Raw genomic sequence first — 26,709 nt, forward strand, 5'->3', positions numbered from 1 at the left:
ACTTTGTGGAACACTGCCCATTAATTACTGAGAGCAAACTTAGCAAACATTTCATCTCCTTAAAGGATTTCTCCAAATATTCCAATTCAAAGTTATCTCCCCTCTTCCATATGGGAGATTCTGAACCATTAATCTCATGACTCAGTCTTTTTAGCTAGTATTTCCAAGAAGCAGTGCTGTTTGGACATAAATGTAAAATATATTAAGATATATGGATATATATGAGGCAAGCTGACTGGTAGCAAATATATAAATATTTAAATTTATAGCTCTTAAATTCCAATCTTAATCAGAAAATGTATAAAATAGAGATAGAAGATGTGGTGAAGAACTATATCTAGGAAAAATGTGGGTTTGTTATTAGATTCCTTTGGAGTCCTTACTTATATTTTGAAATTAAAGAATCGAAAAATCACAAATGATGTAGTGGAGTGATAATAAAAATAACTTTCAGTCTTCAAGGGCAATATGACATCCAGTTCACAACGCCATATTGGTCCTTTTTCTAACTTCCCATTAAAATGCTTTTAAACGTATATCAAAGGTAAGAGATTACAACAACTTTAAAATAAGAAAATATAGGTAATTGATTTAAAACTTGGAAATTATTTCCATAATGTAAATGAAGATACATTGTAAATGAAGCTGACTTAAAATACACAGTTAATGATTAACGCCTCTTTACTTTGTGAACTGAATAAAATCACTAACCTGAATCTAATGAGGGAAGAGATTTTTGTTCCATCCAACTTATAATCAAAGCAATGGAGCTTAAAACAGCAGTGATTGCATATAAAAATAGGTTTTTCATAGATTGTTGTCATAATTCCCTTTAATGTATAGAAAAAGTCAAGAATTGCCACTGTCATATGATAATTTAATATTATTTCTCTATTTATTAGTCAATGAAATGAGTTAAAAATTAAGATGTTCATATGTGATGGAAGAAGGTAATGTTCTTGTTTACTTCAAACTTACCATGTGTAAAACTCAAGAATTTTTCTCTAAGTTTGTTAAAATTAGAAGCATTCAGCAAGTAGCACATTCTAAAAATGTCTTTATTTATACTTAAGAATACCATTAGAAAATAAAATAGAATGATAGATCCCATTCACAAATGCAGCACTCGTAGATATAAAAGTGCATAAACACACATAGAAATCATTAACACTCTGATAGGCGGCTGTGAGAGCATTTTCTTGAGGAAATAGAAACACATTCTTCATCCTATTCAACTATATCTGTCCTCCTAAAACAATCCTACATTTTCATTGTGACTAAACAAATGACAACACCTTTAACTTAAAAAAATTTTTAAAGCATCTTATGGAAGATTAAAAGTCAGAGAAATAGGAAAACTAAAAAAAAGCATTTCAAGTAATGCTTGGGAGTAGTTTTTAAAATAAATAAAATATATTATAAAGCAATAATATTTCATACAATAGAATATATGTACAAAGAATATTCACACATCTTATTAAAACAGAATATTAGGTACAAAAGTAACATTAGATACATAGGAAAAATAAAGAGTAAATTTAAGGAATGTTTAGTGACATACAAATCATTTGAAAAATACAGGTTATTTAATAGCCACTTGGGAAATTTGAAGCTAAATCTATGCCTAATTTTTTAACCCAAATATAAATATTACAATATTCTAAAATAATTAATAGCTAGATCAATATTATATGCATAAAAATGAAACTATAAAATTAAGAAAAAACTGTTTTTTACAAATATTTTTGAGTAAATTATACCTTACAAATGAGAGGAAATGAGAGTTCATAACCTAAGAATCAAATCACTGACGTACATACACACATGAATATAAAGACCCATAAAAATAATGAGAAATATCAAACTCAAAATATTTGCCATTCAAAACAAGAATTAGTTTACTTAGGCAAAGCATTCTCACAAATTAATACGACAAAAGACAAAAGACAAAATAAACCAATAGAAATAAGATATAAAATTTAAATTGTCAGTACTTAGAAAATAAATTGAAATGGTCAATAAATATTAAAAGATGTTCACTATAATTTAAAATGAAATAACCACAAAATTTAAAATAACATGTTAAATACAATTTCATATTTGGAATACAATTGGAAAAATAAAATATGATTGTCACGATAAAGTGTTGCTGAGAGTATAAAGTAATAAGGAGACTTTAATATATGCTTTTAATATGGATGTAAGTTAGAAAAATATTTTTGTAGGTAAACACATTAATGCTATCCAAATATTAAATCATCACACATGTTAACACTAAAATTTCTTATTAAGGTTACATGGGGAATTGTTGAAATGTCTACTATTCTATAACTTCCATACCTTTGGGTGTTGTTAGCTAATATTTATTAATTTTATAACAATAACATTGCTAAGATGTAACCTTTATTTTAAAAATTGTGTCAAAAAAGACATTTAACATTATTTCCCTAAATTTTTACAAGATGTTTAAATAAAATAATCTCTAAAATTCACTTTTTTCTGCTCTAAATTTATTCTTAATTTCCCTGATAACAAATTGTAACAACAAAAAGAAGACAGAATATGGCTTTAGTGAGTTACAAAACACTTCTAAACATCAGTAAATCTTGGCTGAATTAATTTTAAGATTACTCGTTCTCAACAGAATTCCTCAAGAAAGCAAGCTGAACTTGAGGTTCAGGAAACAATTTGTGGAGAGATGGCCATGTTTTTCTCTCTGAGATTTAAGAAAGTCAAAGGAATAAATAGCTTTGAAATTTGAGACAAGATTTTCTGTCATGGTAAACATCACAGAATATTTAGATATGATTAGCAAGTATCGCTTTTGATGTAAACTTTAAATTCTGTTTTCATTTCAGCTCACAAGCTGGTTGTGTCTAAATGTCTGTCAAGAAAAATACTAGCGAGCCAGCCCTGATGGCCTAGTGGGTCAAGTTTGAAGCTCACAGCTTCGGCGGCCCAGGTTCACTTCCTGGTCAAGGAACCACACCACCTGTCTATCAGTTGCCGTGCTGTGGCTGCAGCTCACATAGAAGAACTAGAACAACTTACAACTAGGATATACAACCATTCATTGGGGCTTTGGGGAGTTAAAAAATAAAAAGAAGATTGGCAACAGATAGCTCAGGGCAAAACTCTCCCTGCAAAATAAAAAAGAAAGAAAGAAAGAAAGAAAAATACTAGCTCTCTGTGGCTCACAACATAACCTGGTAGAATTATATGGTGACTTACATGAAACCAAACTCAGATTTAATTATAATCAAGACCAATTTATTTCAATCAAAGTTATAATTGTCCTAAAATGTCTTAATTCCTGTCATTCCCTAACAACTCCATATCACTTATTCAAAATGATGTTAGTGCCATGGACATAAAGGTAGGCTGTTACGTTTATTTTAAAGTCAAATTGTTAGCAGGGCCCAGAGACCCGTAACTTTCATTTCAGGGAACATTCACATTGTTCCCAGGAGGAATAACTACAGCTGGATAGGTGGATAAGGCAATGTGGAACTGAATGTTGTGGAGAATATGAAAGAGAATTACTTCTAGGCACTTCCAAAGTCATTTGAAGTTAATAGCATTGCCTTACAAATAGAAAAGAGTAAGACAGTGAAAGAAAGTGTAAGTCGTGAATTTTTAAGGAAGACTCAAAATCAATAACAAAAATAATCAATGAGTTAAATCATCTACTTTACATGAGAAAAAAATCACAAATAACGTAAAGGTGACTGTATAGCATATAAAAGGATGCTCAAATGCATTAGTAATAAGAGAAATGCAATATCTGAAATATATGAATATTTAAAGTACCATTTAATTATGATATTAGACCATAAAATATCAGAGGCTTAAAATCCAGAGATACAAAAAGTATGATAACTTATGAACTGCTGATAACAGAGAGGAAAATATACCTGAGCCTGCGAGTACATGAGCACATGTGACTATGGTGAGAAGAATTACGAAGTAACTAGACATATGAAAATTGTGTCACAATAAGATGACACAAGGGCAAAGGAATAACAAAATGGAGATCTGGAAATAGCCTGAATTTTCAGATGTTGGTGACCTTATTGTTTTATGAGCCCCATGTTAATTTTCAGACTATTTCTACACTAAACTTATTCTTGTTCTTCTTCTTCTTCTTCTTTTTTTTTTTTTTTTGTGAGGAAGATCAGCCCTGAGCTAATATTCATGCCAATCCTCCTCATTTTGCTGAGGAAGACCGGCCCTGAGCTAATATCTATTGCACTTCTTGGTCTTCTTACAGCATTCTCTATAGGCTGAACATTTGATTAACAGTCAAGTAACACAGGATGTTATAGGTCTGTCTCTAGAGACTGCATTCTCCAAGATAGAAACAGATGAGTTCTATCCACAAACCAGCTCTGAGGAGTCACAATGTTATATGTCTGCCCTAGTGTTAATATGTCTGTACATAGTTCTGGCCCAGTTTTTTTCCCTCCATGTTTATGTCTCCTATGTGTATAATCTGGGGACTTCTGGGCCTTCCAAAACCTGACGTGACTCCTGAGCATCATCATATCCCATTACAAGGCAACCATAGCTACCAAGTTGTCCACAGAGGCTCCAATGCCCCAAAACCCATCACCGTCATATATTTTAACCATTCCCAGTAAGTGGCTCTGTCTGGACACTGCAAAGGAAGATAATCATTTGAGGATTTACAGAGGGCAACAATTCATGTTATCTTATGAGGTATTATTTCAGATGAAGCAAGTGGAAGTCGAGTGGGGAAGGAAGATTTCTAGACAGAGAAATAATGAGACATAAGTAGTGTTTGAGTGATATGATTTGGGACTAGAGAATTGGAAGAGAATATCCTCAGAGCTTAAAAAAGCACTGATTCAGTATCTTTCTTTTTATGCAATAATCTAAGAAATTTCTATTACAGCATGGCTTCTGGTTATATAACTCATGGTAGTCACAATGCTGAAGGAATATATTCTAAAAAAGCAACTGAAGAAAACCAAGAGTAGGAAGTGATTATGGAGATACTGGCCACCTCTGGAGGGTCAGAAGCTTGAGAGGCAGGATAAAAATCTGTGAAATACTTAGACTGTAGGGGAACATAAATTCACTTAGAATTTATTAAGAGCTTACTGGGTTTCAGTATCTTCTTTTTTATGACACTCACAGTCTCATGAAGGAGATGAACATGAAAATGAGTAGACAAACAATTCAGTAACAGAGATAATCTCCTTAGTTTCTAGGCAATCATTGACCTACTTTATAAAAGCAGTTTTGGTTATCTGTAGGGGTAATAAATTAATGTCAAGAAATAGGAAGTTTTCAATTTTCTTTCAGGAAATATGTGAGATATGGGCTGAGATAAGTGGGGACCAACAAAACATTAGTGAGTTTATTTTAAAGTCGGTGCAATTAACTAAGAGAAAGATGCAGTGGTGAGGGAGAAGTTTAAATTTAAGAGGACACAGATTATTGATATTGTGAATCTGTCTGAAAGCAGATGACTGGTTTAGAGCATACATGGTGGATAATGAACTATGGAGAAGGGGAAGGATTCCTTCTCTTCTGTCTTTGGATGGAGGTGGTAAAGATGAGTACACATTTAAGAATAGGATTTTTTAGGGAATTTATAATTCCTAAAGATTTTCTCTATTAACCAGCAATATCTAATCTTATATAAAGACAAGGTAGTAAGTATAGTTTAATTGAATCTATTAATAGCTTACATTTGTCGAGTGTTCACTATGTCCCAACTACTTTTCTAAATGCAAACTCTTATTTATATTTATATGTTCTTATTTACATGAATATTCTTGTTTAATTTTTATAGAAATTATTTGAATGAGAACTCATTATTGTTATTTCCATGATAGTTATAAAGAAACAAAGGTGCTAAGAGGTACGTGATTTCTAGGAGGTAGGAATCAAATACCCATTAAGTAGCATAGCTGGGATTTCTACCTAGGGAATGCTATTCTTTGAGTATTGCTTCTCATAATAATAGCTAACATTTATTAGGTGCTTACTACGTGCCAGGTGGCTAACTAAACACTTCATGTATATTGGGTTATATAATCCTCAGAACAACACAATAAAGTAAAATATATTTTTATGACCCACATTTTAGAGTTAGGAAAACTTAGATATAATTTAAGTGATACTAATCTCCAGTAGTGTTCAACAGCCCGGATGCAGAAGCAAAATAGTTGAATACAATGTTAATGAGTTGCGAAATAGATAAGAAAGAAAGAAAATGGAATAAGATATTTGAGCATGCTGATGAGTAAAAATTGAAGTGATGTTTCACAAAGTGTGTTTATCTAGAGAGAAGGGATTTATGATGGTGTTCAAATATGGGAGAATAGGAGGCTGTACCCGTGGTGCAGTCTTTTGGAGTTTAGGTTCGGAGTGGGCACAGTTATAGATGATGATAAATGTGTGTGTGATGATATATAATGTAGTGAAATTCATGGTTGGAGGAAGGAAAATGGGAATACTGAATGGCTAGTGGGGTAGAAAGGGTTCATCCATATATATTTCAAAGTCATCTATTAATATAATAGTAATGCAAGTGGAATTATAAAATATAAGCCAGATGGCAAAGTCTTCAGTGAAGATGGGTTTGATATCTAATTATTTTTAGACATGAAAAGTGGTGAATGGGTGGTATGAAATTATAATGAAATGAAAAATAACAGTGCAAGCGGTAAGGCTTGTGAACACTCTCCAGATCACAGCAATTTAAGAGAAGGATATATTTAAGGAAAATAGCTTTTTCTTTTCCTTTACTTCCTCTTCTCTTTGTTCTTTCTTTTTTTTAAGGTAGCAGAACAGGATAGAATTTTGTGGTTGAAGCTGAAGCTGTAGACGTGAGTTAAATTTTCTTTGTTTTCTATGTCTTTTTTGTTGGGAAAAATAAATTGTTATTATTTTTCAAAATATAACTAAGCTTTTCTTCAAGCCCGAAAACAATTTAAGGGGCTGAAAATATAAATTTGGCACACATAAATTATTGCTCTTTACTACTTTAATATACTTGACTTATTCCTTAAATGGTAGCAAAATTTGGAATAATAATAGCTTCTGGAAAGAACTAAAACAAAATGCAGGATAACATATACATTAGCACATTCATTTATGAACAGAACAAAAGAAGTTTTGGACTTAACGTCTGTCATTCAAAAATGTAGTCATGGAATGTTGTTCTCAATGTCTCAAAATAATTCCCTCTGTACTCATTTAGGATTCAGCACACAGGGGTCATTTGGAGGTAACCTTCCACCTTCCACACTGTGCTGCTTTATAGAAGGAAGCACAGTATTGATAAGCATTAAGAGAACGTACTATCTTTGATTAGACTGGAGGATGAATGAATTTGCTGATGAAGGGATATTTAGGAATCCTAGAACCATCACTTTCCGCATTTGCTGACATAGAACGTAAGATGCTCTCATGATTCAAAGCAACCTTTACACTATTGTAATGTGTGATATTATCAGGCATAAAGAATGTCTCAGTTAACATCAAATCACTGACAGTTTAGTTACTTCCACTGCATCAAGAAGAGAGTGAAATACTGGAGACATAAAGTCTCTAAGATATGTTCCTTTTATTTCAAGTTTTATATAATAGTAGAGTACTTAGAGCAAGTAAATGAATAGTTACCAAAAGATGTAATATTTGTGCTCATCAACGTGTGTAAAAGATATACGAGTATTGCAAAGGAAGGGTCATTAACTGTTTGAAGTGAACAGCCTAGACTTTAGAGAGAGAATGTTCATTAGGGAACAAAAAGATAAGTAGAAATTTATCAAGCAGATAAGGGAAAGCAGAATCAAGTTCAAGCATAAAGTAGGTTTAACGTTACAGAATAGTAAAACCATGTAATATGATCCCAAGCTACTAGAAGTTCTGGAACACACTGAAGGAAGGTTGTGGCAAGACTAGGGGCTAGAGAGAGGTTGGCAAAGGTTATAGAGTGAATTAACTTGTTTTTGAATAAAAGGATGTTTTTAATGGTAATATTTTAAGCAAATTAATCACATTTGACATTTGAAGGATAGCTGATGATATGAGAAAATGGAACTTTATAAGGAAAACCAAGAAACAGGACAAATACTTAGGAGGCTACAGCATAGACTATGTGGGAGTTAATGAATATTGTAGCTAAAGCAGATGGAGATGGATAAGGTGTGCTATATTTGATGAATAGCAAATCATTCCATTTAGTAAGATTTAATGGCTGCTTGCTTGCGTTATTAAAGTTACAAAGACAGAGGAGTCAATGACAACTCTGAGATTTTTTATCTAAATGACTGTGTGACTGTCGTTGTCAGCAAATGAGATACAATCTGATGGTAGGGGAGCTTTGAAGAAAAATAGTGAGTATTGTTTGGGATATCTTGAAGTGAGATTATTTAAGACATTGTATAAACATATATATTTAATTCATAACAGAGAGTATAGAAAGCCTCATGCGTTCTGTTAGCACCACGCTCTCTGAAGTAGCAGATTCCAGACAAGGGACTCTGCTAACTGACCCAGATGCAAGTAAAATACCGAAGCCATAGTGGCAGAAGGAACACTGTATCTGGATGTTTTAGAAGCGGATACAATGACAGACCAAAGGAAAGCTAAGAGGGTGTGGGCAGATGTTCTGACTTCCTTGGCAATCTGTCTGCTGAATATAAAGTAATGACCAATCTAATAGATTTCATTCAAAATAGGCCTAAGAGAAGATTGAGGAGAGTCTCTAGAAGGCCATGCCTTTGGAGTTGTTCTCCGCAATTCCCTATGTTACATGTTCAAGTACCCTGAAGGGAGATTGGTCCCTCTTTAAGTCAAAGCTACTTAACTTCTTTCTCTTAGTATTGTCTTATAAGTAAATTTATTGACAATTAAAGGCATGTATTTGTTAATAAGTACATGTATATATCACAAAGCAATTAAGCTTACTTTTATCCTAAGTAATTTTCTCAGATAGAAATCATGTTTATAGTTGTAGGTGTATTGTTTTGCTTGCTACATGTACACCTTTTTTTCTTGCCAAAATATCTTAAGTTTTTGGTTCTTCCAAAAAGAGGAAAGATCATGGAACACGGAAAAATATCAAATACTCTTTTTCTTAAATTTAAAAACCTTTGATATTTTAAACATTCAGTACTCTTAGTTTCTTGCCTCAAGTTCTTATCTGTGTCTGGGGTTCTAGGACTCACCTGTGATATAGCAGTTCCCTAACTCTGGGTTTCAGGATTCTGGATAAGATTTAAAATCTGAGGTCTTCTGAAAAATTTTTAATGACTGATTCAAATTTGAATTCTCACTTTCTAACAAGGAAACATCTCAGATACTTACTCATGTAGGCCCAGAGCAGCACATTTTAATAGGAGAATGCACATGTCATAACCAGAAAGTTTTTCTCTGCACAGATAGTACTTGGAAATTCAAACAGAGGCATTGTCAGTAGGGGTATTGATTAATATTTATTGAGCTTTTATATCAGTGGAGTTCAAGAGCAGGAATCTAGATATTAGGAGCAACTAGAGACTTTTTAAAAAGGCATGTTATGAAAAGTGGGGTGCACATTCTAGAATTATGATACTAGGAGGAAACGGGATCCTAGGTAGGTTAGAGTGTAGTTATCAGAACAAAAGGGCAAGGTCGGAGCAAGACTCCTGGGAAGATACTTGTGGTTCTAAGACCTAGAGGACTGCACTGTAGTTGCTTTGCTCTTCACTGCCATTAGGCAGGATGGATACTTAAGTCAGAGGCAAGATGAGGACTCAGGAGTGAGCAGAACACCAACTGGGCTTACATTATCCCATTAGCTGCAAATGTGTTCATTTACAGCAACGTTTTAGTTATCTGAAAGAATGAAGAGAGAAAATTTTCAAAAAAATTTTGGAGAGGGGATAGCTAACTTACTTGCAACCTTTTGTTTTCACCACTTAAAATGTTAAATTAGTTTACACGTAAATCGTTTAAAAACAAATTATGTATGGTAAATTTACAGGATGGTCAATAAAGTTAAGGTTTCTCGAATGGCTCAGGAAAGCCAGTTCATCCTTGAAATATAGCATATGCTTAACAAAATTGGATGGATTAACAAATGTAGTCACATAAGTAGCAATTGTCTTTGAATTACATAAAAAGTCCAAGTTGTGAAGATATAACCATTGCAAAAACCCTATATCTAGAGAATATGCATTTAAACTTCTACAAGCTGATTTGCATTGTTCTACTGTTTTCATCTGATATTCCTCACTTTAAAGATATTCTTCTAATATCCTGTTCATCTTCTGATTATCTTTAAGACCTTTTCTGAAATAAGAATACATTAACCAGGGGTGAGGGTAGGAGTTTACTATTTTTAGTAATAACAAGAATTTTGCTTACATTAAAGCTGCTTGGATTGCTTATTCTGCATTCCTGATTATTTGTTAAATTGTTTATGTGCTAGTATATTATTAAAGTTACTATTGCCTTTTGTATAACCTACTAATTATTGTGTATGTACATGTATGTGTGTATGTGTATTTCTGTATATATTTCCACACTTAACCAAAAATACCCTGAGAACAGTGGCCTTTACCTTCTTAAGACTGTCTATGTCACACAACCCAGAAAATTCCTAGACACACAGAAGCAGAAATTTTATCACTACGTACTTACTTAGTAGATAATAAAAATGAAAGGGTAGAGTAGAATAAAACTGCATAGAGAAGATAAAATTTTAAAATAACTTAATTCAATCTTTTTCTTTGCAGATAAAGATAATGGGTTCAAAATGGTGAAGTGATTTACCCAAGGGCTTATGGAAATTTTAGAGAAAAGCCAGCTTTTCAGAGAGGCTATTACATAGTCCCTGAAATCTCCATGTAGAGGACCATGGAAGAATCACTCTGTCATCCTGATTTCTGCCCGTAAGGGATTAGCCTGGCTATTTTGTGTATGAGCATATGAAGTCTCCAGTTTTAACATGGCAAACAATGCTACACATCACTACATCTCATCTCTCTTCCTGGTTGGTATTCCTGGTTTGCAAGGTTTTCACTTCTGGATCGGCATTCCTGTCTGCCTCCTGTTTGCCCTGACCCTGCTGGGAAACAGTGTAATCATCATTACCATAGGGTTAGAACCAAGCCTGCACCAGCCTATGTATATCTTCCTTTGCATGCTGGCAATGCATGACATGGCTCTTGCCTCTTCCACAGCCCCCAAGATGCTTGGCATCTTCTGGTTGGATGCACATTGGATTGACTTTGATATCTGCCTAGTACAGTTGTATTTCATCCACACATTTTGCATAATTGAGTTAGCCCTCCTAGTTGCCATGGCCTTTGACCGCTATGTAGCTATTTGCATCCCACTGTGTTATACCACCATCCTGACAACACCAATGGTCATTAAAATGGGTCTAGCTGGTGTGACTCGAGCTATCCTTATGGTTTTGCCAGGTCCTCTTCTTATTAAAAGGCTACCATATTACACCAACTATGTCATCAATCATGCCTATTGTGAGCACATGGCTGTGGTGAAGTTAGCCAGTGCCAACACCCTCATTAACAGAGCATATGGAATCTCTGTGGCCCTCTCAGTGATGGTATTGGACCTAGGGCTCATAGCCATATCCTATATCAAAATCCTCCAGGCAGTCTTCCGGTTCTTTTCCCAGAATGCCCGCTCTAAAGCACTGGACACCTGTGCTGCCCACATCTGCACTATACTTGTCTCTCTTACACACCTGCACTGTTTAGCTTCCTAACTCACTGCATTGGCAAGAAGGTACCTCCAAGTGTCCATATAATTTTTGTAAGTTTGTAACATCTGGTTCCTCCAACAGTCAATCCCCCGGTGTATGGTGTCAAGACCAAGCAGATCCGTGACCAATCGATTGCTCTCTTTTTCCCAAATAAAACAATTTCTGAAATTAAAATATTTAAATACAAACTCATGTTGGTAGAATCTGTTTCATGAAGTCATGGTAATTAACAATAGATGCAAACTTGTCCTCCACATACTGTTTCTCAATTCACTTATGCCTTTTAGCAGAGATATTTGTTGCTGTCCATTTATTTTCTTCTCTATTTCCAATTTTTTATATTTTGTTTTTCTTTCTTTTAGAAATAAAAGAATGCCTCTTCATGGGAAGCTTCAGCATTGTTGGCAATAGTTGTTATTTATTACAGACATTATTTCATATTCTATATTTATCAATAGTATTTTGTAGTATCTACAAATGTGACATGACTAAGCTAATTATTGAAACAATTTAAAACTTCTCAATAGTTTGGACAAGGCAATTCATAAAAACAGGCTTTTTTTTTTCATTTTGAATTGTTATATGATCTGTTTAAAAATTCTGGAGTAAAAAAATAATTTACAAGTTTCTTTTTACTTGTTATAAGAGTGATAATAATAGTTTAACATTCAAATAATGATCACTATTTATCTGTTTACTAAGGCTCTTACATGTATTTATTCCTTTAGTCCACAGAACTACACTGTGAGATAAGTGTTATTATTATTCTCATTTTATCAGTTATGGAACTGAGACACAGAGAGGTTATGTAAGTTGTACAAGGTAACTCATTCAGAAAGTGGCAGTGTAGAATTTGAATCCAGGGACTCTGGCTTTAGAACACATGCTCTTAGCCATGCTATATTGTCCATCATCCACCAAGACAGAAATCTTACACTTATTATTCACTTTAAGAATATGGAAACATTTCTCTAAATATTTTATGTTTTGTTCTTTTACGTCCACTCTTCTTTTAGATACTGTGGTAGATTTTTTGAGTATCCCTCAAACGACCCTCTCTGAAACCCCTAATAAATTCTATTATAATATTTTGGCAAACCTCCAAGCAAGAATTGCTTCTGTTTTACTAGAGAAATGTCCAATCAATGCAGCCTAGTAACATTATGACTATGATTTCCAGACTTTAGTAAAACTTGAATAGTCTGAAAATCCTACCTATCCAAATGGAGTTCCTTCTTTTTTTTAGCTTCAGAGAATATCATTTTTGGTAATTTTCACTAAGTGCTGCAATTAAAAACAATTCACTTTTTAATCAAGAATATGAATTTCATTATTCGTGGAGCACAGAGGAAGCTACTTTGGGCATATCTATAAATGCTCTGTGCCATACATCCTTTTACTTTTTGATCATTTCATGGCATGAGGGTTCATTGAGTTGGAAATTGGTGATTTTTGACCAAAGTTGGTAAATATTTTTCAAATATTTAATGGACATCTGTGTGTTTTCAAATGAATTAGCTCCTCAAAACTTTGGCTTTTTATGTATTTCTGGTATAGCTATATTCTTGTTTGTTAATGACCATATGTGTATCTTACTAACTTTTGTATATCTTATATTGAAAACAGTTGTGTTTCCTCACAATAATGTAATTCTTCCACTTATTCAACGAGTATATCTTGAGTGGCTCTATCAGATATTTTAGAGCTAGACTTCTGGGGAGAGAAAAGTCAAGTTCAAATACTACTTTCATCACTAATAGCTGGATGAGTTTTATTTTTAACTTTGTAAATTTTGCATTGTGTCTTTGATTAAATGTAGAGAATAGTTTTTATACTTTGTAGTGTAAGAGTAAAATTAAATGAGATAATGACTGAAATGCAATTATCACAATAGTCAACAAAATCTTTTTCCATACATACCACTGTCAGTACCATAATAGACATTAGAAATATGAAGATCAATTAGCAAAGATACTTTTCTAAATGCCTAAATAGAGATCCCAACTGAATAGCTCTACTAGAAAATCCTATTTCTTTATTCAACAGGTCCCAATGTAGACATCTCACACTTATTCTCCCACACAAACTATCCTACAAAATTTCTTATCTCAGGGAATAACAAACCAATCACAGAAATCAGTGAAAGAGAATCAGTTACTGCCATAGAGTATTTATTAAATGTCACATATACACCAAAAATATAAGAAAAAGTGGTAAAGAAATGAATTAAGTAAAAAAAAAAAATCCAGCGTCAAACCCAGATAATGTAGATAAAGATAAATTCAATGTAATATAATTCAAAAACTGTGTAGATGATTATAGAACACCAAAAATGACACTGTGTTCATGAAAAATTTCTGATTAAGGCATATTGGAGGAAATACCAAGAGAAGGCTGAGTTGAGTCTTGAAGAGCGATGATAATATTACCAGGTAATAGGGCAAGGGTTTCCAAGTAGGGGGAACATCACAGTGGAACTGAGTAGACATAGTAAGAAAATAAAAATACGTCAAGAAGATAGTGATGTCAGAAAAACAAAAGGATAATAAAGCTTCAAGGAAAAACATAATTAGAAAAGCAGCAGGAACACCCAATAAAGAAATATCTGATTTGTGGCACCATGAAGGTCGTTGGTCACCTTGGGAAATAAAAAACAGTGCAATGAGAATGGTGGAAGGCCTATACAATCTTATATACGATGAAGAACTTTGGCCCCAAGAGATACATCCAGTCCAAAACCTGAACTTACCTAATTAAATGGCTACCCTTATTTTGCACTTATAGCTCCTAACACTACTTTTGGTCAACCACACAGAATATGAAAGTGTCAGGCCCATGGGACAACCTATAGCACACAGACTAAATTCAGCTTTCTGCCTTTTCCTGTAAATAAAGATTTATTGGAGAACCACCAAGTCCATTAATTGTCCATGTATTGTCCATGGAAGCTTTTACTCTATAGTGTCAAAGCTAAATGAGTAGGACAAAGTTCACATGGTCAAAAAGCTTAAAACACTTACTTTCTCTCCTTTTACATAAAACATTGGCTGATCTATAATTTAGGCCAACAATTCACTACATTATAATGTCTTAGTCATTACATTCCTATACAGTTGTCTTTATTGACCTGCCTTTAAGTTTTAAACCTTCTATCAAAATTTTCTGTAAGAACCATGTTATAAAAGCCGCAAAAACATTTACAGCTAAACTCTTGATAAGATATAGGTCTACTTTACCATTCAGTGTTTTCTAGATCTACACATTCATGTGTGAGATTTATTCATTTATTTATTTATTTTGTGAGGAAGATTAGCCCTGAGCTAACATCCAATGCCAATCCTCCTCCTTTTGCTGAGGAAGACCAGCCCTGGGCTAACATCTATGCTCATCTTCCTCTACTTTATATGGGTTGCCGCCACAGCATGGCCCGACAAACGGTGCATCAGTGTGCACCTGGGATTTGAACCTGCGAACCCCAGGCTGCCGAAGCGGAGCATGTGCACTTTGCTGTGCCACTGGGCTGGTCCCATGTGCGAAATTTATTTTATAGTTTAGTTCAAAGAACACACAAAAAATTTCAGTGACCAAAATGGGTATATATAATACAGGAACAAATTGTCTCCTTTGAGAGATTAATAGTTTTTCCCTTTAACGGATAGCTATAGTTATGACAATTTGCTTTAAAATTCATTATACTTGGATATCAGATCTCAGCTCAAAGAAAGTAAATATGTAAACAACTAATAGGAATATGTTTATTTATTTCTTCTATTGTTCACAGAAATTTTATAATTATGGTTCAAATATATCTATATCTGTTTATCTAAATCTATCTATCATATCTATATCTATAGACATAAATATATGTAGTAAGCTATCTAGGTATTTAGCAGGAAAATTGGGATTAAAATGCATACAATAATGGTGGTTTCAGTTCTGTTATATAAAAAGTTTGGAAGTCATCACTCCCATCTTTACAGCAAGGAAAACTGAAAAAACTAAAAAATCAATGACTTTTCTTTGATTCCTCAGAGAAATGAGGTTGCAGGGCTAACTACTACCCCCAAATTTTGAGAGTCAGGTGAATACAGAGAATCATAGCCACTATTGATTTTCTTAGAGCACACACCACTGGAGACATTAACTATCTTGTCCTGCAAGAATGTTAAAAGAAATTTTTCAGACAGAAGGAAATACACATAGGTCAGAGACTCAAATCTACATACAGAAAGGGTCTGGGAAAAGAATAAATGAAGATAAAATAAAATATTTGATTTTTCTTATTCTTAATTGATTTAATAGATAACTCATTGCTCACAGTGATAATAGTAACTAAATGTTAATTGATTATGGGACATTGATAAATGAAATGAATGGCAGCAATATTATAAGAGATAGGAGGGAATAATTCCAGAAACTCCATTATAAGTTACCTGAACTACTTGTGAAGCAAAATAGTATTATTTTTGATTTGGTTTATATTAGTTGTAAATGTATATTTAAAACTCTAGAGAAAATATTTAAATTTTTAAAGGTTTACAATTGACATTCTAAGTGAAGAGAGAAAATGGAATTATATAAAATGCTCAATTAAATCCAGAGAACAGAATCAAAAAGGAAGGAAAAATAAAAAAGGAAAGATTAAATGCAATGAATGAAAACAATTACAAACATGGTAGATATTAATCCAATTACATCAATATTCACTTTAAATGTGAATTGTCAAAATACACTACATATAAGACAGAGATTTTCGAAGTGGATAAAAAACCAGGACCCAGCTATATATAGTGCAGAAGAAACCCACCATAAATATAAAGACATCTATAGGTTAAAAGTAAAAGTATGGCAAATATATGCAATGTTAACTAACCAAAAGAAAGTTGGATCAACTATATTAATTTCAGACGAAGCAGATTTCAGACCAAGGAAAATTATCAGAAATAAAGTGGACACTACTTAATGATAAAAGATCAATCCTCCAAAAAGACATAATAATCCCTAATATGTATAAACCTAACAATAGAGCACCAAAATTTATGCGTAAAACTGACAGAACAGCAGAGAGATGTGGACAATTCCACTACTGTAATTAAGGACTTGAACTTCCTTCTTTCAATAATTGATCAAGAAAGCAGAATATCAGTAAGGATATAGGGACTGAAGAACACCATCAATCAACTTGATCTCATTGACATTTGTGGAATAGTCTATCCAATAACATCACAATAAATATTTTCCTCAAGCCCACATTGAACATTTACAAAAATAGGCCACAGGCACCTTAACAAAAGTAAAAAAAAAAAGAAAGAAATAACACAAAGGATGTTCTCAGATCACAATGGAATTAAACTACAAGTTATTAACAGAAAGATATCTAGAAAATCCCTAAATTTTTGAGATTAAACAACATACTTCTAAGTAAAGTGTAGCTAGAAGAGGAAGTCTCAAGGGAAATTTTGAAAATTTTGTGAACTAAATAAAAATGAAAATGAAACTAATCAAAATGTGTAGGAAAAGGAGAAATAGTGCTTAGAAGGAAATTATAGCACTTAATGTAAGTATTATAAAAAATAAAGATCTAAAACCAATAATTTGAGCATCTGCCTTGGAAAACTAGAAAAAGAAGATCAATTTAAACTTAAAAGAGAAAAATAAATAATAAAAGTTTCAACAGGCACCACTAAAATTGAACATAAGAAAAAAAATACAGAAGTCAATGAAATAAAAATCTAATTTCTTCAAAAGATCTATAAAATTTATAAACCTCTAGCCAAGCATACAAGAAAATGATAAAGGAACACAAATTAATAATATCCGAAATGTGAGAGGGTCATAAATACTAATCATATGGACATTAAAAGTAAAAGAGTACTACGAATAGCTCTATATTCACAAATTTGATAACTTACATTATATGAATCAATTCTTTGAAGACACAACAACCAAAACTCACACAGAGAGAAAGAGAAATATGAATTGGCCTATATCTATTAAACAATGAATTAATAAATAATAACCTTCCAAAATAGGAAACACTGGGACCAGATGGTTTCGGTAATGGACTAGAAAACATTTAAAGAATGATATTCATTCTCTCCAATCTTTTCCAGAAAATAGAAACAGAGGGACCACCTTCTAACTTATTCTATGAGGTCAGCATTACTCTAATACCAAAGCCAGTCGCAGACATTAACAAAAAGGAAAAATTAGACCAATATTTCTCATGAACATAGATGCATAAAGCCTCAGCAAAATGTTAACAAATCAAATCCAACAATATAAAAAAAAATATTACATTACATCCAAGTGGGATTTATTCCAGGTGTGCAAGTCTGGTACAATATATTTGAAAATCAATTACTGTCATGTGCCATATGACAACGTTTCGGTCAACGATGGATTACATATAGGACAGTGGTCCCATAAGATTAGTACCATATAGCCTAGGTGTGTAGCAGGCTATACTGTAAGTACACTCTATGATTGTTGCACAGCAACAAAATCACCTAACAATACATTTCTCAGAACATATTCCCATCATCAAGTGACCCATGACTGTAATGTTATATTCATCAAATCAACAAGCTAAAGAAGAAAAATCATATGATCATATCAATTGATGAAGTAAAAGCATTGACAAAATCCAACACTCATTTCTGGGGAAAGCAAACTCTCAGCAAACTAAGATTAAAGGGTAACTTTTCAAATTGGTAAAGAACATCTAGAAAAAAACCCTACCTCTAACATCATACTTGATGGTGAGAAACTGAATGTTTTTGCTCTAAGATCAGGGACAAGGCAAAGATGCCACTACTCACCATTCCTATTCAGCATTGTACTGCAATTCCTATCTAGAGTAATATACTACAAGTAAATAAAAAGTATACACATTTAGAAGGAAGAAATAAAATCATTTGTCCCCAGATGGATAGGTGAAGCACACGAGATTTTTAGGTTGATAAAACTATTTTGTATGAAATTGTGATGGCAAATACATGACACTGTGCATTTTTAAAAAATCATAAAACCTACAGCATGGAGTGGACTTTAGTACATGCAAATTAAAAATAATTACTGAGAAAGTTGGAGGATTAACAGAGGGAATGCAGACTGTAACAAAATAATCTAGCTGTATGGCAGATGTATGAAATAACCTTACTGAAGAAGATGGTAGGAAAAGATATTGACCTAAATAACTTTGGAAATGAGTGAAGTGTAGGAATAAAGGCAAAAGAGACTGTTCATATACACCTTACTCCAGTTGATAAAATTGTTTCCCACGTGGGCAAGGATTAACAACTCTGATATGGCTTTATATGTATACTGGAAATTAACAAGTAAATGGGTGACAGATGATTGAAGCCAGGTTTTACACTGTTGCAGTGGGAATTTACTGATAAGCAAAGGGAAGTGGCTAGAAAGATCCACGTGCAAATCAATTAAAGTTGAAGATATTAATAAGAAATCAAGATTAGCTTAATTTAGATACAGTGTTTACATGTAGAAATATTTATACATGGGTCATTTGCATGAGTTAGCATACACACAAAATTCCTTGCTCTGTCAGCTGAGAGAACTTAAAAGAAAGACATCCAAGCAGCGATGAGCATACTCAGGGCCTAGTTCTTGGTTTCTAATACTATTGGCCAGTAAAAAGAACAAAATTTCTTAGAGAAATGGCTAATTCTAGGACTGGGGCAGAAAATATCCAAGATGAGCCTGGAGTATCTTCAAATACCATGAAGTGAGAAGTGCTACATACACACCACACACCACACACACACACACACACACACACACACACTGATGATGAGTATTAAGTCAAAGAAGAATGAAAGCCAAATGAAAGAGCTCCTAATGGTCAAACTGGAACACGTTGAGAAATAAAATAAAGTAACATTGGGTTATAACCCAAATTATAGTAAAAATACCCTTAAGTTCATACTGATATAAATAAATGATTGGATAAATTAATAAATGGGGGAGAATAAATCAATCTGCCAGGGAAAATTCCAAATAACTTATTCAACCATGTAGCTACTCCATCTTCAAGGAGGAGGAACAAAATTCCTACTCCTTAAGTGTGGGCTGCATATGGTGACTTCCTTCCCAAAAGTACAGTATGGAAACGGGAAGTTTTTAAAAAATAATTTCACAGTGGAGATATATGACAAACACTACCTCAGACAACAGATCAAGGTCAACATACACAGTGGATAAGTCATGTTGGTAGTATGTGCCCCTGGTGATGTGATTGAAATAGCACTTTAACATCTATAATGTTCCTCTCCAAAACAAATAATCCCAGTCTAATCATGAGAATAACAACAGATAAATTCCAATAGAAGATCTTCCTACAAAATACTTGAATAGTACTCTTTGATACTGTCAAAGTCATTAGAAACAAGGAAAGTCTCAGAAATTCACAGCCAAGAGAAGCTTAAGGAGACATGGCAACTAATGCAATGTGGCATACTGGGTGCGATCTTGGGTCAAAAAAAGGAAATTAGGTAAAATTAAGAACTTTGAATGAAGTATGGAGTTCAGTTAATTATAACGTATCAATATCTGCTCACTAACAGTAACAAATATATCATACTAATGCAAGATGATAATAATAAGGAAAACCGAGTGTGGAAGTATGGGAACTCTTAGTAATATATATTCGAATTTCTGGAAATCCAAATCTGCTCTAAAAATTACAATGTATAAAAATGTTTTCCAATACAAAATTAAACATCTAAACCTTCTTAGTCTTCAGAACATCATAAGACAGAAAATAACGTGAGTTGAATGGTGATGATAATTAGAATGATGATGAGAAGAAGGAGGAGGAGGAAGAAGAAGAGGAGGAGCATTACTGCAATCAAATTTAGATGACAAAAAAGTAGTTAGCTCATTATCATTGAAATTATCAACTTCGGATTAAATTTATTCTGTCGTTAAAGAACGCCATACACTTAATATTTTTAATTGCATTTAGGTGTGCTGGTAACTTTCCTCATTGAAAGAATGAAGAAAGATCTTTGCTGACTGAACTACAAAGAAGTTGTAGTTCAGTCTTCTGAATCTTCATGATTTATGCCTTTTACGTCATCTATTGATACATTTATTCTGTATCCATAAAACCTGAAATTATTTAAATAGTAATTAGAACCTAACTGTCTTAAATGGACACTTACAACTCTTTACTTCAGCACACAATAAACTTGAAGGAAGCACACACTCTCACCAAAAACAAATGTTTCACAGAGTGACATTTTGTTATTTGACATGAAATATGATGATGAGAAATCAAGAGGCATCCTTAGAGTAAAAAATCTTGGACACCCGATCTCGAGTATGTTGGGTCTTCACACCATAAACAACAGGACTGAGCATAGGTGGGACAAGCGGGTAAAGGTTGGACAGAAGAATATGAATGTAGGGTGGAATATGAAACCCAAACCTGTGTGTAAAGAAAGCCAGGAGATAAAACTCAAGGAAGACACAGATGTGGGCAACGCAGGTGTTAAAGGCTTTGAGCCTAGCTTCCTTTTGAGGTAGAGTGAAGACAGTTATAAATATTCGGATGTAGGGGAGTGTGATGAAGCTTACGTCCAACCCAAGTTTGCTGAAAGCCACGAAGAGACCATAGATCTTGTTGATTCCAACATCTTCTGCTGCCAACTTCACGATGGCCATGTGCTCACAGTATGAATGGGAGACCACAGTGGTTTGATAGTATTTCAGCCGACATTTGATGAGGATGAGACATGGAGCTACAAGGAGGGCTGCTCTGAGTGTCACTCCAACCCCAATCTGAGTCAGAAGTTGGTGGGTAAAAATGGTTGCATGTCTCAGAGGATGACAGATTGCCACATAGCGGTCCAGGGCCATGGCCAGCAGAATACCTGATTCAGTAGACTGGAAGGTGTGGATGAGCCACATCTGCAAGAGACAGACATCAAAGTATATATCTGGCACATGAAACCAGAATATTCCTAGCATTTTTGGTAACATGCAAGTACTGAGAGCAATGTCTGTCACTCCAAGCATTGCCACAAAGAGATACATGGGCTTATGGAGGCTCCGCTCAAATTTGATGATGATCAGAAGCAGGAAATTTCCAAACAGAGCAATGATGTACATGGCACAGAAAGGAATCCCAATCCAGCACTGCACAGACTCCAAGCCAGGGATCCCAATCAGTGTCAGCACCGAGGGCACGAAGACTACGCCGTTGAGTTTGTACATGTTGCCTTAGAGCTGCCTGATTAATGCTTAGAGTTTTGTGTTAATTTTCTCTCTTCTGTTAGTATTTGTTCTCGCCTAGATTTATAGAAAATTTTAGAATCAGAGTTTGAATGTGATTTTAAAGAACACTTTTAAAGCATACATATTTACTGATGATGTAAGTCTGGGAATGCATATGCAGGCTCCCAGAATTCTCTCTCTCTCTTTCAACACAAAGGCACACAAATACACACACATTTCAAAACTCATAGGAGATTTACACACAATTAGTTTTGTATGTGCATGCGTGTGCATTTATCAGTTGAAGAATGTTAGTTTGGTTTTATAATAGGTTTGGGGACGTAAATAAGATGTTCTATCAATCTTGTTTTTACTCAAGAAGCATTCACAGGCAGTCATTTAGTCTGTAGTCAATAAAAAGAAGAAAAGAGGACCATTCACTATTTCATCAGTATTCTAGACCCAGGGCAAATAGGAAGTTATAGTGACTCTGACCTTAAAGGCAGCAATCTATTTGTGACGATGCATCATTACAATAAAAAGGTAAAAATTTCCATGCTTAATATAGGAAAACTTAATATTATTAACATGTCACTTATTGTCCATTTGATATATAAATACAATGCAATCCCAATCAAAATCCCAGCAGGTTATTTTGTGTATGTGTACAAACTGTTCTTCAGCTTAAATGGAAAGGCAAAAGACCCAGAATAGTCAACACAATACTGAAGAAAATAGAGTCAGAGGGCTGAGACTACCTGACTTCAAGACTCACTATATAAATGATGTTGGAAAAACTGGACAGCTACACACAAAAGAATGAAAGCAGATCATTATCTTATATCATACACAAAAATTAACTTGAAATAGATTAAAGACTTGAATGTAAGAGCTGAAACCATAAAACTCCTACTAGAAAATATAGGCAGTACACTCCTTGACATTGGTCTTAGCAGCATCTACTCAGGCAAGGGAAACAAAAGAAAAAATAAACAAATGGGACCACATCAGACTAAAAAGCTTCTGCAAGGCAAAGGAAAACGAAAAAACAATCCACCAACCGGGAGAAAATATATACAAAGCATATATCCAACAAGAGGTTAATTTCCAAAATATATAAAGAACTCATACAACTCAACAACAAAAAACAAACAACCATATCAAAAAATAGGCAAGGATATGAACAGACATTTTTCCAAAAAAGATATACAGATGGCCAACAGGCACGTGAAAAGATGTTCAACAGCACTAATTATCAGGGAAATGCAAATTGAAACTACAATGAGATATCACCTGTTGGAATGGCTGTAATTAACAAGACAAGAAATAACAAGTGTTGGATAGCATGTGGAAAAAAGGGAACACTCATACACTGCCGATGGGAATGCAAACTGGTGCAGCCACTTTGGAAAATAGTATGGAGATTTCTCAAAAAATTAAAAATAGAAAATCATATGATCCAGCTATCCCACTACTGGATATTTATCCAAAGAAAGTGAAATCAACAATTCAAAGACATTTATGTGACCCTATGTTCATTACAACATTATTCACAATAGCCATGATGTGGAAGCAACCCAAGTGCTCATCAATGGATGAATGGATAAAGAAGATGTGGTATATATATACAATGGAATACTACTCAACCACAAAAATAGACAAAATCATGCCATTTGTGACAACATGCATGGACTTTAAAGGCATTACGCTAAGTGAAATAAGCTACACAGAGAAAGAGAAACACCATAAGACTTCACTCATATGTGGAATATAAACACACGGATAAGGGGAACAGATTAGTGGTTAACAGAGAGGAAGAGCATGGGGGTGGGTGAAAAGAGTATAGGGGCACATATGTACGGTGATGTATAAATCTAGACTATTGGTGGTGAACATGGTGCAGTCTATACAAAACTGATATATAATAATGTACACCTGAAATTTATACAATGTTTTAAGCTAATATGACCTCAATAAAATGATTTAAAAAAAAGACGCTACGAACTACAGTGATCAAGACAGTGTGGTAGTATAGAAGAATAGACAAATTGATCAGTGGAACAGAACTGAGAGTCCACAAATAGACACACACATATAGTCAACTGATATTCGACAAAGGAGCAAAGACAATTTACTGGAGAAAGAATAGTCTTTTCAACAAATGATGCTGGAACAAGTGCACATCCACATGCAAAAATAAATGAATCTAGACGCAGACCTTACACCTTTCACAAAAATTAACTCAGAATAGACTTCCTTGATTTAGAAAGCAAAACTATACAAATTCTAAAAGATAGCATAGGATAAGCTCTAGGAGACCTTAGGTGTATCAGTGACCTTTTAATTAACACCAAACATGTGATACATGAAAAAAGAAATTGATAAGTTGAACTTCACTAAAATTGAAATAGTCTGCTGCTCTGTGAAACACACTCTTAAAAGAATGAAAAGACATACAAAGAACTCTTAAAACTCAACAATAAGAAAACAAACACAATTAAAAATAGGCAAAAGATCTGAACAGACACCTCACCAAAGAAGACATTACAGGTGACAAATAAGCACTTAAAAATTGTTCAACGTTATATGTGATTAGGGAATTTGTAAATTAAAACAACAATGCAATTCTAGTACACACCTATTAGAATGGCTAAAATTTAAGACTCTAATATACCAAATGCTGGTGAGGAAGTGGAGAAACAAGAACTCTCCATTCATTAATGGTGAGGACACAAAATGGTACAGCTACTGGCAAACAATCTGGCAGTTTCTTACAAATCTAAACATAGGCTTATCACTCAGTCCAGCAATTATGTCCTAGGTATTAACCCAAATGACTTGAAAATTTATGTCTACACAAAAAGCTGCACATGAATATTGACAGCATCTTTATTCATAATTGCTAGAACTTGGAAGCAATCAAGATGTCTTTCAACAGGTGAATGTATAAACAAGTTGTGGTACATCCGTAGAATGAAGGAGTATTCAGTGGTGAAAAGAAACAAACTATCAAATTACAAAACCTTAAATGCATATTGCTAAGTGAATAAAGCTGTCTTGAAAAAGTTACATACCATGTGCTTCCTACTATGTGATATTCTGGAAAGATAAAACTATACAGACAGTAAAATGATTAGTGTCTGCCAGGGTTTTGGGGAGAAGGGAGAGGGATGAATAGGTGGAGCACAGGACATTTTTAAGTCAGGGGAACTATTCTGTCTGATACTCTAGTGACGGATACACGACTTTATGCATTTTTCCAAACCCATTGAAATGTACAACACAAAGAAATAGGTCTAACGTAAACTCTGCACTTTAATTAATAATAAAGTATCAACTTGCTCACCAATTGTAACAAATGTACCACACTAATGCAAGATGTTAATTGAGAAAATGTAGGATAGGAGAGAAAGAGAGTGCATATGGAAAATCTATACTTCCTGTACAACATTTCTACAAACCTAAAACTGACCTAAAAATAAAGCCTATTAATAAAAATGTTAAATATATATAGGGGTGTATAGTAGAGTTTCTAGCATGGTATTTTAAACAAGTATTTATCCCAGAGGTGGACCCTAGGGAAAAATTCACCCTGGGGAAAAATTCCTCAGTGCCTCAGATAAAATTAGATATTTTAGAGATGAACAGTACAAATAAAATTGATGATGTCAGGTGGTAAACAAGACAGATTTTAAAATGAAAAAAATTTGATGTAGGAATAAAATCTTAGTACCAAAATCAGATCTACAAAATCTGTACTGAAATTTGTACTTGATAGAATAATGACCTATAATGAAAAGTCATAATATTTAGTATTTCTCTTGGAAAAATTTTTCATATCAATATCTGATCAATAAATAATATCTTTTTAGAGACTATATGGTAATTACTGATCCTAAACAAAATAATTTTAGTAAAATAAATCTGGAAATATCATACAATATATCAAATGTAATAGAAAATATTGAAGATGTATTTGTTTAATAAAATTCAATTCATGATATGATTTATTGATGAAAAAACACTTTTCATATATTTCTTATTAAAGCAATTCTATTTCTTATATAAAGTCTAATTGTTCTGTGGTTTGATGGGTGGGATAAAAAATCTTGAATGCACAACTGACATCTATCCCAGCCAGAAAATTGATTTAAATGGTCTTGAACCAGGTAATGCTCAATGAGAAAATTCAAATATTTGGAACTGTCCTTTTTTAATCAAAGGGTGATATTTCCCCACTCCTCTAACCCATCACTTTCCCATTTTCTTTCTCTTTCCAACACCTACTCTATAAAACCCACCCTTGGATATTAATTTGCAGCTCAGCTTCCTGGTTAGTGTCATTCATTCTGCTATGAGAGTCAGTATTTATTCCAATTTGAATATTTGCTTATGTGCTAATGCCATCAAGAGGTAAATATCTGTGGAGTCAGTTTCTATTTTTACAAAATAATTTAGAGAGTGAGATCTATAAAATGACTGCTTTTCAAATGGACTGCAGAACTCCAATTCTACCCAGCAAAGAATTTTACTTTTTACCTGTGTTGGGTAACAATAGATTTTCTTCCTTCAATAGGTTGTGCAAAAATTCTTTTCAGAGGCATCATAAAGTTTCTGTTGAGAATAAGCCAAAGATGCAGTCTACTACATCCTTTAGCCCTTTAAGAGCTTTTACGAGCTGTAAATTCAAAGATTTTGTTTGTTTGTTTTGTTTTGTT

General features: G+C 33.6%; 1 protein-coding gene and 1 pseudogene across 1 annotated transcript; one reads left to right on the forward strand and one right to left on the reverse strand.

The window, feature by feature from the left end:
* The first annotated feature begins 10,969 nt into the window (after nucleotides 1–10,969).
* Nucleotides 10,970–11,967, forward strand: LOC131409049 (olfactory receptor 52P1-like; annotated as a pseudogene).
* Nucleotides 11,968–21,049: 9,082 nt separating this feature from the next.
* Nucleotides 21,050–21,991, reverse strand: LOC131408013 (olfactory receptor 52A5-like). Its single transcript, XM_058544584.1, has one exon. The coding sequence runs from the start codon at nucleotides 21,989–21,991 to the stop codon at nucleotides 21,050–21,052; it is 942 nt and encodes a 313-aa protein (XP_058400567.1).
* Between the last annotated feature and the right edge of the window lie 4,718 nt (nucleotides 21,992–26,709).

This window comes from Diceros bicornis, chromosome 7, assembly GCF_020826845.1.
Source record: "Diceros bicornis minor isolate mBicDic1 chromosome 7, mDicBic1.mat.cur, whole genome shotgun sequence".
Classification (NCBI taxonomy): Eukaryota; Metazoa; Chordata; class Mammalia; order Perissodactyla; family Rhinocerotidae; genus Diceros; species Diceros bicornis.

Coding starts and splice junctions, on each gene's coding strand:
- LOC131408013 (XM_058544584.1), bottom strand. CDS start 21,991: ATGTACAAACTCAACGGCGTAGTCTTCGTGCCCTCGGTGCTGACACTG.